The sequence below is a fragment of the Manacus vitellinus genome, unplaced genomic scaffold (assembly GCF_001715985.3).
Source record: "Manacus vitellinus isolate BGI_N305 unplaced genomic scaffold, ASM171598v3 scaffold_6_pilon, whole genome shotgun sequence".
NCBI lineage: Eukaryota > Metazoa > Chordata > Aves > Passeriformes > Pipridae > Manacus > Manacus vitellinus.
In genome coordinates, this window is record NW_021940750.1 from 34926310 (window position 1) to 34940738 (window position 14429).

General features: G+C 40.7%; 1 protein-coding gene across 2 annotated transcripts in view; it reads right to left on the reverse strand.

Moving 5' to 3' along the window:
* Positions 1-5469: 5469 nt before the first annotated feature.
* AKT1 (AKT serine/threonine kinase 1) overlaps positions 5470-14429 on the reverse strand; it is a 68171-nt gene continuing 59211 nt past the window's right edge. For both annotated transcript variants that reach the window (XM_018082651.2, XM_018082652.2), the window contains exons 11-13: positions 12555-12642; positions 7789-7891; positions 5470-7088 (exon numbers count right to left, since the gene is read on the reverse strand). In XM_018082651.2, the coding sequence (XP_017938140.1) occupies positions 7009-7088; positions 7789-7891; positions 12555-12642 (271 nt within the window). In that variant the 3' untranslated portion in view covers positions 5470-7008. The remainder of the gene's footprint in view (positions 7089-7788; positions 7892-12554; positions 12643-14429) is intronic.

Genomic DNA, 14429 nt, shown 5'->3' on the forward strand with positions numbered 1-14429 from the left:
TTCTCAAAATTACCTGAAGAACCACTGGACAGTCCAGGAAGCATCACCCTCATTGCAACTCAGTGAGCTGCTTACTGGAATTTTAAAAAAAATAATAATCATTTTAAATACTAAGCAGCAACCTTTGATCTCTACTTCCTTCATGCCAAACAAATCAGCACAGAAAGTAAAACTTTGGAAAGGTAACATGATTACAAGTTTTACAAACAAGTAAAGGGAAATACTACGTTTAATCCCCTTATCTTAGTTACACATTAAATTTATGACCTCACCTGTGTAAATAAGTACATTTTGTTCTGCTTTCTTCCACTTCCCTTCCCTGCAACTTTCCACTCTGCAGTTGCTCCAAGTGACCCTGTTCTCTCCACTTTGTTTTCACCAAGCTTCATTTTATACTCATTATTGGAGGTATTCCTGTCTTCCTGTTTAGTTTCATTTCTCCCAATAATATCAGAATAAGGAACAATTGCAGCAGCTAAACATACCATATGGAAAACTTACTATATGCTGCAACCATCTTAATAGTATAATTCCAATTTCATTATAGAAGTTCAATGAAGGGCTCATATTTTGATCTTTCTGCACATCCATAAACTCTTTAAAAGCCACTGGAGCAATTTATCAAATGTGTGAGAAAAGTCCATTAGCTATTAAAAAAAAAAAGTCATTGAAATGCTGTATCGTCTCCAGGCCTGTGTGTGGGAGAAGGTGTTGGTGTTGTTCTCCTAAGTCAGAGCTGCACCTCATTGAATTAAAATGAAAAGCCAGTTTCAGGGTAAGGAGCCTCTAAAGCACCCCTTGCCCTCACAGCCAAGCCAGGGCTCCTGACTGAGGCCTGGTGACATGTGCTGAGCTGCTGGATTCACTTCCATCAGGAGAACCAAGTCAAACTGGCATTTTCTGCAGCAGCTGGCAAACTGGAAGCATATGCCAATCCACAGGGTGCAGCTGTGCAGCTCCAGGTGTCAGCCACCTTTGGGGAGCTGGCAGCTCCTGCCTGCATGAGGAACAATTTCTGAGCAACCTGCATCAGACAGGTGAAAAGGACAGTACAGGAACTTGTTTCAGGCGTGGCACTGTGGAAAGGAAAAGCTGTGACCACCAACACCAAGCAGAGATGGAAGTGCCTGGTGGTGCTGGTGTTACTGCAGCCTCCCAAAAACAGCCCAGGGATCTTGTCAGAGTGCAAGTCCTAAGGCAGAGCAGACATCATCCTTCTCCCAGAAGAGTAAATATCACTCAGGGTTTTCTCCCCTTGCCATGCCAGAAGGAAGCCCAGAGTATCCAGCCTGCCTTCACCCACACAACTATTGAATCATGGAAAGGTTTGGGGTGGAATGGACCTTAAAGATCATCTGGTTCATCTCAAGGAATGTAAGGGCAAGTGCCTGGTGTTCCTGCTTTAGAGGAATGCACTGACATCCTCCAGTTCAGTAAGTGACAATATGCCAGAATACAATGTACTCTTCATATCCCTGAGGAAATTACTTACAAAACTATAATGCAATAAAATGTGGATGAATTTAACAAAAGATATGCGCTTTGCTTAAAACAGTAAGTGCAGCAAACTTGGGATGACCAGGGCCAGTGACAACAAAGAAAATGACACAAATGGGGAATTTGTACTATTGGAAGCATTTCAAAGCAAGGCTGGTGTCAAGTCACACAGATTGTATGAAAACAGTAGGCAGGTCGTATCAGGCTGGAAGTATAAATCTAGACCAGAGAAGACAGAAAAAAATCCACAAAGACCCTCCTTCACTAAAGCACATGCTCTCAAATCATTAAAGAGATTAAATCATTAAAGAGACTCCCAGACTAGTTGTGGTTTGCAGGGATTTCTGGAGATGGTCCAGCCCCATGCCCCTGTTCCAAGCATGGTCAGCAAGACCTCGATTTGAACCCCATTTTTTTGAACACTGAACCCCAGAGGAGTTCAATTTGTTCCAACTGCTGTACTTCAACACAATGAAGGAAGAACAGTATTACTGATTTTGCCTTTCTCCAAAACTGTATGTTTAAGCATGGATTTCATGCTCACTTGAATCCAATTTCAATGAATTCCCAGGCACTCTGCTTAAGATCACAGTCACTATTTTTTGTTCTGATACAGGTTTTCTCAGCTTTCTGGCTGAGAGCATCAGTACTGTGAGGACACAACAGTGCAAAGAAATAGATGTGGCAGAGTTTACAAATAACTAAAGATCACAACAATTGGGGTAAGGTCTGTCTCTCCTCTCTGTGAAGAATTTTCACTCTTGTATCAAAATAGTTATACCATTTTCTGCGGGGTGAAAATTATGTATTATTTTAACAATGTGCAGAATTTGGGAGACCTTCAGAATCCAGAAATACAGCAACTGCTATGTTGCCATTTATCTGCTTGAAACAAACTCAAAGCCCTGATGAAGATGCAACATACAAGCAGTTAAAGTAATCTGACAGCAGACATGAAGAAGCAGTGTGGAAAAATTCCTAGAAGTGGCTTCTTAGACCAGGGTTACATCTAACACAGGAAGAAATTCAGAAAGCCTGTCTCTAGAGAACAGGTAGTGAGCACTAACAGGCAAAAAACTGAAGCAGCACTTCAGTGAAGGAGGAACAGAACTGAGCTACGAGCACACCGAAAAACCACAGAGGGAAGTTAAGTTTTTACAGATGAAGTCCTTGATTTGATCCTTAAAAAAGAACCCACCACGCTCACAACATCAGGATGGTGACCCAGCAGTTATAAAAATTAAAATAATAATAAAAAAAAAGGGTCAAGCAGGAGCTACTGTAACAAAATGGGTTTGTTTAAAATGGTTTCAGACACAGAGCAACTACTCATCACCTGATTAGAATGCAACATATGCTCCACCAGACAGCTACCACACGTCTGCACGCTCAGCTGCAGTGGGGATAATAAGCTCCTGTTTGCTATAGGCACTGTGTGTTCTTTGCATTTTACTCCTCGTGGCAATTAACCTCCCTGTTATTAAAAAAATTGCACTGGAAGTGGAAGACAAACACACTCATTTGCAACACTGAAGAAACAAGATCCTTTTACACTCGCCTGTTTCTCCAAATGTGTTTTTACCTCTGAAGCTCTTCTAGATATATTGAAATAAATCAATCCTTCTAATATATTTCCCCAATATTTCTCAGGCAGAAGATCCATACAATTCTCACAGGCACTTTCTGGGTGTGGGCTCTTCTTCTGCAACTGTCTCCTTGGAGTTTGCACTCCCATTGTAGGTCGTGACCTCTAATCTGGGACCACCATCCTAAATCCTGCTCCTGGAGATAAAAATCTTGTTTTGGTATGTGCTCTCTAAAAACAAAGGGTATTTTCTCTGATAAAGATTTAAAGCTACCCACAAACACACGTATGAGAATACAGTGCTCTTGCACTGAGCATTTCAATGCACATACAGGATCCAAAGTAGCAGACAAGAAAATTCACCACCAGTTAAGGCAAAGATCATCCAATTCAAACTACCAAGGCAAGTTTTTGCCCTCAAAACTCCAAAACCTACCATAATTTATTTCTCAGGTGGAAAACTGGGAGCAAATTCAAACAGCAGCCAAGGTACTTGAGGCCTGCATGAGAGCAGTGCAGCAGCTGGAGAGCAGGTGGAGTTCACCTGCTGGAGGGGTGATGGTGCAGAAAGAAAAATTAAGAAAAAGCAACTTATTTTACTGGGGGGCTGAGAGGTCAGTTTGTACAGAGTTGAGAATGCTATAAACCACGGTTATCTTCACCCAGTTTAGAGGGAGAACAGCCTGCCATATCCTAATGGGATTGTACTGGATGTTTTAGTTACACAAGGGAATATAAAACGGAATTTGCAGAATTACCTGGCTTCTGCCCATGCCTCTTAACCCCAAACAGCACACAGGGCTGTGCATCTGTTTCAAACACTGCTCAGCTGACCTCAACTCCTGACTGCACTCAGAGGCATACACAGAACTTACTGCAAGTTACTCACTTGCTCTTGCCAAGGGTTTTTTCTTCCCTATTTTTCTCCCAACCTGAGTTTACAACCAAGTTCCTGGGCTGTAACATACGTATACTACCAGTGTTCAGAACCTGGGATGCACCATCTTTGCTGCAATGCGTAACACCAGAGCAAGATGACATTTTTCAATGCCAGAAGGAAGAATGAGGAGGTTTTGGCTGTGAAGAAAGTTCGAAAAGTTTTGGGTTTTCAAATCAAAGAGTTAAAGAAACGTGCAAGATTTAAGAAGTCTCTGCATATATGGTACAAAAGGAACCTGAGGTGAATGACATTCAGGTCACAGGTTTCTGTGATAGGATTTTCTGTGCTAAATCAAAAAGGACACATTTTAGGTTTGCAGACAGACAACTGATACACCTGTAATCATTCAACTATGGACAACAGGTAAGGTGTTTTAAATAATCACTGGCTAAATGAGGAAAAATATCCAGAAGACCTGGCATTCAGGTGTGGCCCCCACAGTTCTTGGCTGCCAACAATACTAAGGTTCACAGAGATTTTTGGCAGCTTGGTTTTTTTATGTTATGTTTTATATAAGGGAACTAAAACAATTAGCAACAACTGGCAGAAAAATACTGTTCTGAGACATAATCATCCTCAGCAGAACAACCCGTTCCACATCTGCTCCTGCATTTGAAAGACCAGATTTTCCTGGGGCAGATTACAGTAACCTTTGCTCACTCGTGTTGCCTATATTTGGATGCATGAAGTGTGTTAGTTCAGAACTTGTCAGTACTTGTAGACTTGCAGAAGAGTTCCTTGGACTTCGTCCCTGGGCTGGCTGGAGACTCGGGTGAAGGCTTGGAAGCAAAGGAAGGAGAGCAGTTACAAGATCAGACCAGCAGAATAAGACAGGCTGTCCAGTCTCTAGAGACAGATCCCTTCTTTCCCCTTCTCTTCTTGCATAAAACATGCTGTAAATTGCACCAGGAATTACAGCTTATTCCTTGAACCAAAACATGTGTTGGATATTTAATGGCTTAGTACAGTTGCAGCTTCTGTGCTGAGTTTGAAGCACACTGCAGTTGTTATTGCATGTTCTTGTACTGTTCTCTGTACTCTTGTTTGAAAATGGACATTCCAGCCTCCTATAACCACCTCCTGTGATTAACGTTAGTGCCAAGAGAGGAAACATAGTTTTAGAGACTGTACAGTGGCCTGAGTGACGGAACAGAAACATCTTTGCAGATCAGGACCTCAGTAACACATTCTCACTGGCACCAGGAAGGCAGCAAAACAGGGCCTGTCCTCATTCACCTCAAGACAAACTTTCTGGCACAGGGTGCATTTCTTTGAACAAACATTTTCCAAAATTATCTTTGCATAATGATCAGCACAGAGATGAAACAACTGAGAAGGGACAGAACAGCCTGAATCCCTCAGAGATACACACAAACTCGAGAAACTGGAGCAGTTGTTGCATCCCTACAAATTCAGAAGGTTCCTACCACAAGAAATAAGAACCTAACTCGTTAAAGCAATTTTATTTAAGTATTTGGAGGGAAATTTTCATATCATGAGTAAAAATACTAGAGTTGAATGTTGTTAAAAAAAAAAAAGTCAAGATGATGGGCTCTCTGTGCAAGCACAGCAGTTTCTGATGGAAAGGAGAAGCGAGGGTTTTCATAACATACTCCCTTTCAAATAAAAAAATTAAATGCTAGTTAACTGGAGTACATGTCATCATTTTTTATACAGTCAAGAGAATGAAAAAAAAACAAAAAAAAGCGCAATTTAAAGAACGCAACCTACAATGGAATAAATTCATTCGCAGCAGAGACAGAATAAGACTGCTTTTATGAAAATTACAAAGAAACATGATACAACAAAAATAGGGTGAGGGGAATTTTCCACTAAGATTAAAAATGAAAAACAAAAAAAAAGTTCACTTTTTGAACACCATTATTATTCAAACACGTATGAAGTTCCAACCTATTTTTTTTTTTACATGGGAAAACACTGTTAAAGTGAATCTTCAAGAGTGAGAAGGCACCATGAACTGTTGGTTGATACCTTTAATGCACACTCAAGAAAGAAGAAATGATCTGGCATGATGCAAAAAATCATTAAGTGTTTATATATATTCATATATCTTTTCATAAAAAAAAAAAAAGCGGCAACAAGTCATTACTTCAGTGCCAAAATGTACTTGTGTCTGGCTGATTCGCTCATTAAGATGATTTCTCACTTAGACCTGTGTGGTATTTCTGTACAGTGGTGGAAGTGGGTGATTTTTTTCATTGTTGCATTTCATATTAGATTGGTAAATCAAGCATTTTCTAGGTTCTGAGAAGCCAATCCTATGAAGTATTCCTAAGCTCTATGCAAATGGAATAATTAAATGCACTGTCTAGAATGGAATACTCATCTGTACGATGTGGCAATCCCACTGGATTCAGTTTGATATGTAATGTCTTGTAGCAGATGTTATAACAAAAATAACTTTTGCTTTTTGATTTACCTCACTGAGGCCATTAATGCTGTTCCTATAGTTGGTTTTCTGGAGTTAGATGATGCTTCACTGCTGTCCAAAATGAGTTTGAACCTTGACTCTCCAGAGTTTGTTCACTTTGTTGCTTATATTATTGCACTAGCTACTAAAGTCTTATATCTTCCTATATAAATCTAATTGTTCAGAGTGCAGATTCTATATTTAGATAATGAACTGTATGAAATAAATAAAATAAGGGGATTTTCTGGTCAGAGTTGCTGATATGTTGAATACCTTAATTATTTCTAAAGTAAACAGTTTTGGTGTATGTTCTTAAAAACCTATGGTCATTCAGCATAAAAGCCTTGACGTAATACTTAAAGAATGGATTCGTTTTCCTTCTCAAAAATGCATCAAAGAATTGTTTTAAATACAGAATCTGTGAGGCTTCCTACAAAGTCATCTAAATCGTAATACAAACACAGTTTGTAATTCAGATAATATAGAAAGTTCTCTAGTGTCCATTGAAGTAAGGTCCCCAAAATGCAGTCTGTTTTGTTTCTGAATGGCAAAACATTAAGCGGTTCCACTGGCTGAGTAGGAGAACTGAGGAAAATGAGGTCTTCTCTCGTTATCTACACAATCCATGCTGTCATCTGAAAGAGGAAAACAACATTAGACAATATTTTCTAACTTTTCGATTTTAAGTAAACAAACAGTAAGATATTGCACGGTAAAGTTATTTCAGAAAATTTCAGTGTTGCCTTTTTTCTTCTACAACTTGAAAGGACAAAGAAAGAGAAAGTCTTAAATCTCCCCCCAGTAAATGGGGATCACACCAGATCCTGACTGATGTATGTACAGAGTTGTTTGGATGTCCATTAAAACTTGGTAGAAGCTGCATAGCTTAAATCCATATTCACTGTTCTGAATCTCTGGAAATTTATATTTGACAGCAACAAACATGCTCAGTTACCAAGAAAATAAAGTACATTTTGATTGAATATGGACATTAGTCCACGCTCAATTGACTGCTTGCATATACACAGTGTGTGTGGATATGGACATGTGCAGAACTCATTATCAGAATTAATTTCCAGTGGGAATGTGCAGAGTTGGAAAAGAAAACAGTACAAATAATTTCACTCTTATAAGACAGGTTTTTAATTTCCCGAACTGGAAAGACATGTGGAAAGTTTCACAACAGTTTACCAAACTTCTAGGTCAAGTACATATGGAAAACCAGCAAGTTTAAACTGATGCTTTTTCACATAGCTGAAGAGAGTTGGTAACATCACAGCAAATTATTTCTAGTGGTCTGGAGGACACAGTGAGAAACATTTGGGAAAACTTTACCTTGGTCAGGAGGAGTGATTGTTATCATCTGTGCTGTAAATTCTTCATCAAAGTATCTTGTATCTGTTTCAGATGTAACTTGTGGCTTGAACAGAGGTACAAGCTATGAAAAACAAAAAAAAACAAACACTGTCCATTTACAGGTTCTTGCAGTGCTGTAAGTGAAACAAGTAGGATTTGACACAGTTATAAGCTACAGTGCCTTTTCCTACCTTCCTAAAATGTCTATAAAACACCAGTTCACAAAGAAGGAAGCATATACAGTAAAAAATATATATTTAGGTGTGCACTTCCTATTTATGGGGCATTTAAGGTATTTTTTCTCTAGGATTTAAATGCACAAAGAAGCACTAAAATTGCACAAAGAATCCTAAAATTTCTTCAAGTAACAGCATATTTACAAATGTTTAAAAATAATAGTATGTACTGGTTCCCCACCTAATTATATGGAAATTGTCAACTGCATCTAGTTAGGTTTATGCTTAAGGAGGATGCAAATGTGTAAGAAAGATGCTCAGTGATACCAAATTGAGCAGATAACCTTCTGTATCACCACAAGGGTTGTATCATTCACCAAAAATTTCAGCTACAGAGCTATTGTGTCTATCCAGCTCTGGCTGGAAATGTGCTGGAGGTCTCACTAACCTGGGAGAATTTAGGCCAAGGCAGCAGCAACGTTAAGCTTTTATATTCCTGGTCCTGAAAAGCAGTTTGATGTCAACTCTGAACTTCGAAAAACTGAAGTGCTTACAAAAACCTGAGTCCAGTCAGCAGTGAAATCCTCCTCATGTCACACCAGGAGTTGCACTATTCGGGGTTTATTCTTGAGACTCACTCGGGCAGACAGGCTGGAAACCATCCATGTGTACCTAGGCAAGCTCTGGCAAGAGCAGCTCCAGATGGAGAGGAGCTGCTTGACTGGGGCTGGAGGAGGAGCGCGCCTGGGAAGCGGGATGACAGAGCTGGATGCATACAGATGCACAGGGTTGGAACACGTACAACTTTGGAGGGCAACAGAGCTGGGATTCAGACCTCACTCACCTCCCCACTGCACAGTGCAGCAGAGCCAGAATGTAAACACTGTTCTGAGTCCTCCCACAGAGGACATGGAATAGCGCTCAGCGCTGGGCTCCCGCTCGCCCACCACTGGGGTTACACATGGCCATCTTTTAATAGCACAGAGCCACACCAGGCAACAATTTGGGAGCGTGATTGAGGAAGTATATGGCTTCCAATCTGAAACTGCAGGGAAAGGTTTATCAAGGTAAATGGTAAATTGCTCCAACTGGAATTACGCAGTGACCCCAAGACTTGCACTCCTGCGCTTGCACAAATAAGAACGACACCGACAGAAATCACTACACTTGGAAAACATCAGCAAATCTTGGATGTACAAAACACCTCTTCTCCACCCTCAACTTTTCCACCTGCTTGGATGTGGAGAAATCATTTGCTTGTCAAGTTGGTAAATGAGAAAAGCACTAGTTTCAAGCTCCCTATCACCAGGATCATCTTTCTGATCTGTTTTGAGAGCACCTGACAGCATGTTGTCCTGTCTTACAAGCAAAAATCCAATGAGTCACCTTCATTTTCAATGTAAAGACTTTAAAAAATGTAATCTCTATATATGGCAGTATTTTCAAATACAAAGAAACATTTACTGTTTAAAATCAATCTTTAAAAACTAGGGGACATAAAGACTGTTAAAATAGGAGAGTGCAATTACAGTACACTTTTTTGTTTTTTTTTTTTTGTTTTTTTTTTATTACTAACCATCCTCCATGCCCAAGGATGGCTTAAAAGAGCTGGGCAAATGATCCTATCAAAAAAATACTAGGTTCTTAGAAGTGGTCTTTGTGTCATGAATTTAAAAAGGAAAAGGAAACAGGATATCCCAACTCAGGAGTCACCCTGAGCCTTACAGTCCCCCTGAAGCTATTGAAGATGGAATGCTTCACATTATAATGTTAATAACATTTCTCAATCAAATCACACCAACATAATTATATGTTGGAGCCCTGTTGAGGATAAAGAATTTTTCTCTCCCATTTTAACTCTATTCTCTCTCTCCTCACACAAGTTTCTGTCTGCTCCTCAGAGCAAACCTGGCTTTGTTTTTGACAGGCTGTGCATGCACACGTGTGTGAAGATCTATCTGTCCTTTTAAGCTAGTGGTGGTTTTGGCACTTGCAGTGCCCCCAGTTGCTCTGCTTGCTGTGCACAGCACGGAGTGATTTAGGACTTGGGCACTGCAGCAGACACCTGAACTATGCACATCGCAACGACTCGGAGCAGCGACCCCAAGTGAGAACACATGTGGAATGGGCTAGCGCTGCCTGTATCATTTTCCTTTTTATTTTAGTATCTGTTAGAAGCAATTTGAGACAGATTATGATGCACCCACAAGACATTTTTTTCCCCTAGCTGTCAAATTCTGAACATTAAGCTGGAAACAGAGGGAAAGCCGCAGAAAGCTCCAACACTGGCTTTAACAAGCAAATATGTCACTTTACTGAAAAGCTGTCACTGCAATAGCTCTGCAGTTCAACTGGCAGAGAGGTGCCACCTGTAGCCTCCCACGGCTGCAGACCAGCATGAATCCTGCAGGCTTATGCTGGTTTAAGAGAGAAAAAGTACCAGGGAAAAAAATGCATGTGATTAAAATCTCATTGTGTATGTTTCGCTTGTCGGTGGGCAAAATACTGCCAATGAAATCGCACCTTTCTGTGCACCAGAGACAGATAGCACTCTTCCAGGAGAGTCTGATGAACATTTTAAATTTTTAGGACAACCCCAGTTATTCAAAACTCCTTATAATTCAAAGCAAAGCTATGTTTCCAAAAAGCTTAATTACAAAGCAAGTGTTCTCGATTACCCAAGCCCATATTCATGCACATATTCAGCATTACTGGAGATGGTGTGTAACCAAGCTTAGCGCACAAACACCTCTCAGCAGCTGACAAAATCCAGCTTTTATCCATGAGACTGCACTTCAGGTAAATGCTGCAAGATCCTCTTTGGACCACCCAGAATGTAGGCAGCAATTACTCACAGGTTTTTAAAATCTTTCCACTTACACAGCATGCCAACTTCAGATGCTAGTGGGACACGAGCAAAACCAGGATCTAGGCTCCTTGGACAGGACAAAGTCAGGAGTAGTTTCAATCAGCACAGTTTTCTCTAAAACATGTTAAGTATCTGAAATTTCCTGGTGGTTTCTAGAACAATATGAATCAGTCCTACTATGGGACAACCTCTGAAGTCTTTCTGAGTCCTATGGATAAATAAATTGCCTCCACCTTGTGTGATTTCTTTTCCATTCAGGGAATCAGGACTACCATCAAATCACAAACAACTTCACTCTTGAAGTTTGAGCCCCAATATCAGCTTTTTACTTTAAACTGCATAAAAATAGCAAAACACGAAGTATTCAGCTTGTCAGCTGGGTGAAAACAGGGACAACTTCCTGTTTAGAACAGGAATTCAGATCCACTTTTTATATTATACCGAATAGACACCACCTAACTCTCTCCTGCACTCATGACTGCATGCAGCTCTCCCTCACAGGATGCTTTGAAAAGGCTGAGGTCTAAACTCTTATCTACACTTTCAAGGCACAAAAACTTACTTTATGATTTTTCAGTTCCCTTTAACCACACAGATCTGTGAGGAAGTGAAAGAAGGGAAGGAAATAGAGGACTCTTTGTAGTTGTATACAGGAACTGGACAATTCCCCTACTATGGTACAGCAACTCAGTTTCTGCAAAGCTTCTTACCTGTTCCCACCAACTGGAGAGAGAACTAAACTGTACTTAGAGATCAAACGAGATCTGATACCACAAGGGGCTGCTGGAGGAAAGAGGGAAATCAGGAAAGGCTAGGATTGAATGAGATCATATGGCACCAGTAGATGGGAACCCTGAATCACCAGACCCACATTTTAGTTGGCTGCATTTCATGTTAGTGCTATGAAAATGTGGCTGATGAGAATCAAATGGGAGAAGACAACAGCAGATCACTATGAGAGCACAAAGCAGGACACCTTGGAGGAGTGAAATACTCATCTGTGAAGGAAGGGGCAGTGAGACATAGAAATGATAAAACACACTCCTATGGAAAGGGCTGGGCTCTTTGACTTCAGTGGCTCCACTGGAAAGCCCACAGGCTCAGTGGGTCTCATGGAAAACCAGTGAGAAACACCACAAAGTGCAGACACTTCCTATCAGTCCTTTGTCACACACAAAAAAATAGTATTAGGCTTGGATTGATGCAAAAGCCCACACTTGTATGCACTTGTCTTGAATGCTGAAATTAGACTGAAAAGGCAAGAAAAATGCAATGGGAAAAAACAGTCCATCTTCTACTACTGCTTCTAGGAATTTTTGCTTCAGATGCTCAGGAACCAACAATAATCCTGGTCTCACAAGGGATACATCAGTTGATAGGAAGAAATGGTAAGAAGAATTCACAGGAAAAGCAATTTTAAAAGCTTAAAATACTGTCTAAATTTGGAAGCAATTTCCATTACATCTTATTTATTCAGCCAACTACCTCATTGAGAGATACTCCTATCACTGCAAAATAAAAATTCAGAAGTAATCCAGTTACAGTATTTTAAGAAACACTAAGCAATTTAGCCCTGTTAAAAACAACTGCAAACCTTTTCTGTGGAGTGTTTCTGTGTACATTACACAGGGCAACAAAATTTGAAACATTCAGTATATTCACAGCTACAGTTCACTTTGGATGAACAGTTGTATAAATACCTTTTTCTCGTATACATCTTGCCAAACAATGCCAGCAAAGAATTTGTGCTGCATAATCTCCTTGGCATCATCGGGACCACCACCTAACCTGTAGGAGGCAAAATAAGTAATTAAATGTTTGAGTACAGTTATTTTTCTCATACAATTTTTATTATAGGGTAGTGAAGAAATTCTGAGTTTATATAATACATTTGGGAGCAGTTCCACCATTTGCTACATATTTGGTTTTTTGTGCACGGACTATTTTAGGCTTCAACACAGTTCCACTTAAAAGATTTAAAAACATGCTAACAAACGGAGTTAGAATAAAGGTCTCTCTCAGACAAAGAAAAAAAAATAATGATCACAATTCAAAAGACCTGCTCTTCAGGAAAGATGCTGTCCTGGGGACCACAGCAGATCCTACAAGTAAAAGGTTTGAGCCACACACCCTTTTCTCTGTACTAACAAGAGACTACCCCCTACAATTTTCTAGAGCAGAGCGATGCCAGCAGTAAAACTGAATTTGATTTTGAAGTGAAAGAGAGACAAGGCTTTTTAAGGCAACCTGATTTATGCAACCTGATTTAAATTTCCATTAAAGAAAACAGTTGACAACTGCAGTGATAATATCACGTCGTATGCAAATCTTTCCTCCTCCTTGGCTTCAGGAAAGCACAAAGGGTGTTTTATTGACTTGAGGTATATCAAGATAAAGCACTTTTATTCCAAAATAAAACTGTCCACACAGCTTATAGATGCAATCAGTTTAGTTGCAGTCTTGAGCTAACAGATGCTTAAATTTTGCTGTGGAGGTTAAAATGTTCTCTAAAAGACTGAACCACATATCTGCAAGCAAAGACAGGCACCAAGAAAGCAAAACAGATACTGGGTAATCAGCAGGAGACTCTTTCAGGTAACAAGGTTAAGGTAACGCTCAGGATTTCAAGTACAGGAGGTGTTACCATGTTCACCCAGGCTCACTTCCAGGATCTGCCTGTTCTCTGGTGCCATGGGCAAACTGAGATATTACCACTGTTTTAAGAGCTTAAAATAATGACTCTACGTGGCCAAGGCTAGAGCTATACTGCTACAGAAACCAGGGATAAGGCCTGTTCTCTGAGCCCAAAGCCAAGATTCCCAGTGAAGCCTCATCCATGCTGCACAGCATTTGGCCCTTCATGTCCTCCAGGCCACATGCAGTAACCCCTCAGCCCTAATACACAATTATCTGGGGATAAAGGGGAGAGGTTTGGTTCAAAATATCTCAAAATATCAGAGATAACATGAAGGCTGTGTTAAAGCCCACTGAAGTGGTATTTTTACAGCTTGAGACTGCAAGCTCTGGGATGCAGTGTGAAGGCACAACGTTATTGGGACAGCACTGGATGACAGTTCAGCGTGGAAAAGTCAAATACAGTGACACTGTTCACAGTGCTGACTGGGAAGGAATCCTGGTGCGTGCAACCCCCTCAGCCATGCCCACGCACCATCTTCAAAGAAGGCACATTGGCTGTACCAGAGACACCAAAGCAGCACAGGTGCCTGGCAGTCCAAAGTCCGTGCTTGCTTCCAGGCTGTCTTCCATTTAGTGGCACAGCAACCTAAGGGGTTCGCTCCTACACATTCCTTCAGGAAACGTGCAGTGGAACAGCTCCCCAGTCTTCCAGTAGCAAAGTGCTGGGTGACTCTCTCCTTCCCAAGGTAAGCTCTAAGACCAACCTAAGTTCACCCTAGAGCCCCAGAGGCCAAACCAAGCCGGACGATGGCTCTCCCAACTGCCTGGCAGCACATTCTACAGCTGTGGAAGAGCCTGGAACAGAGCCCAACTCTGGGGCAGCCTGGGAACAGAAACAAACTCCGTGAGTAATCATCTCTCGGCTGGTTCCCCCCAGG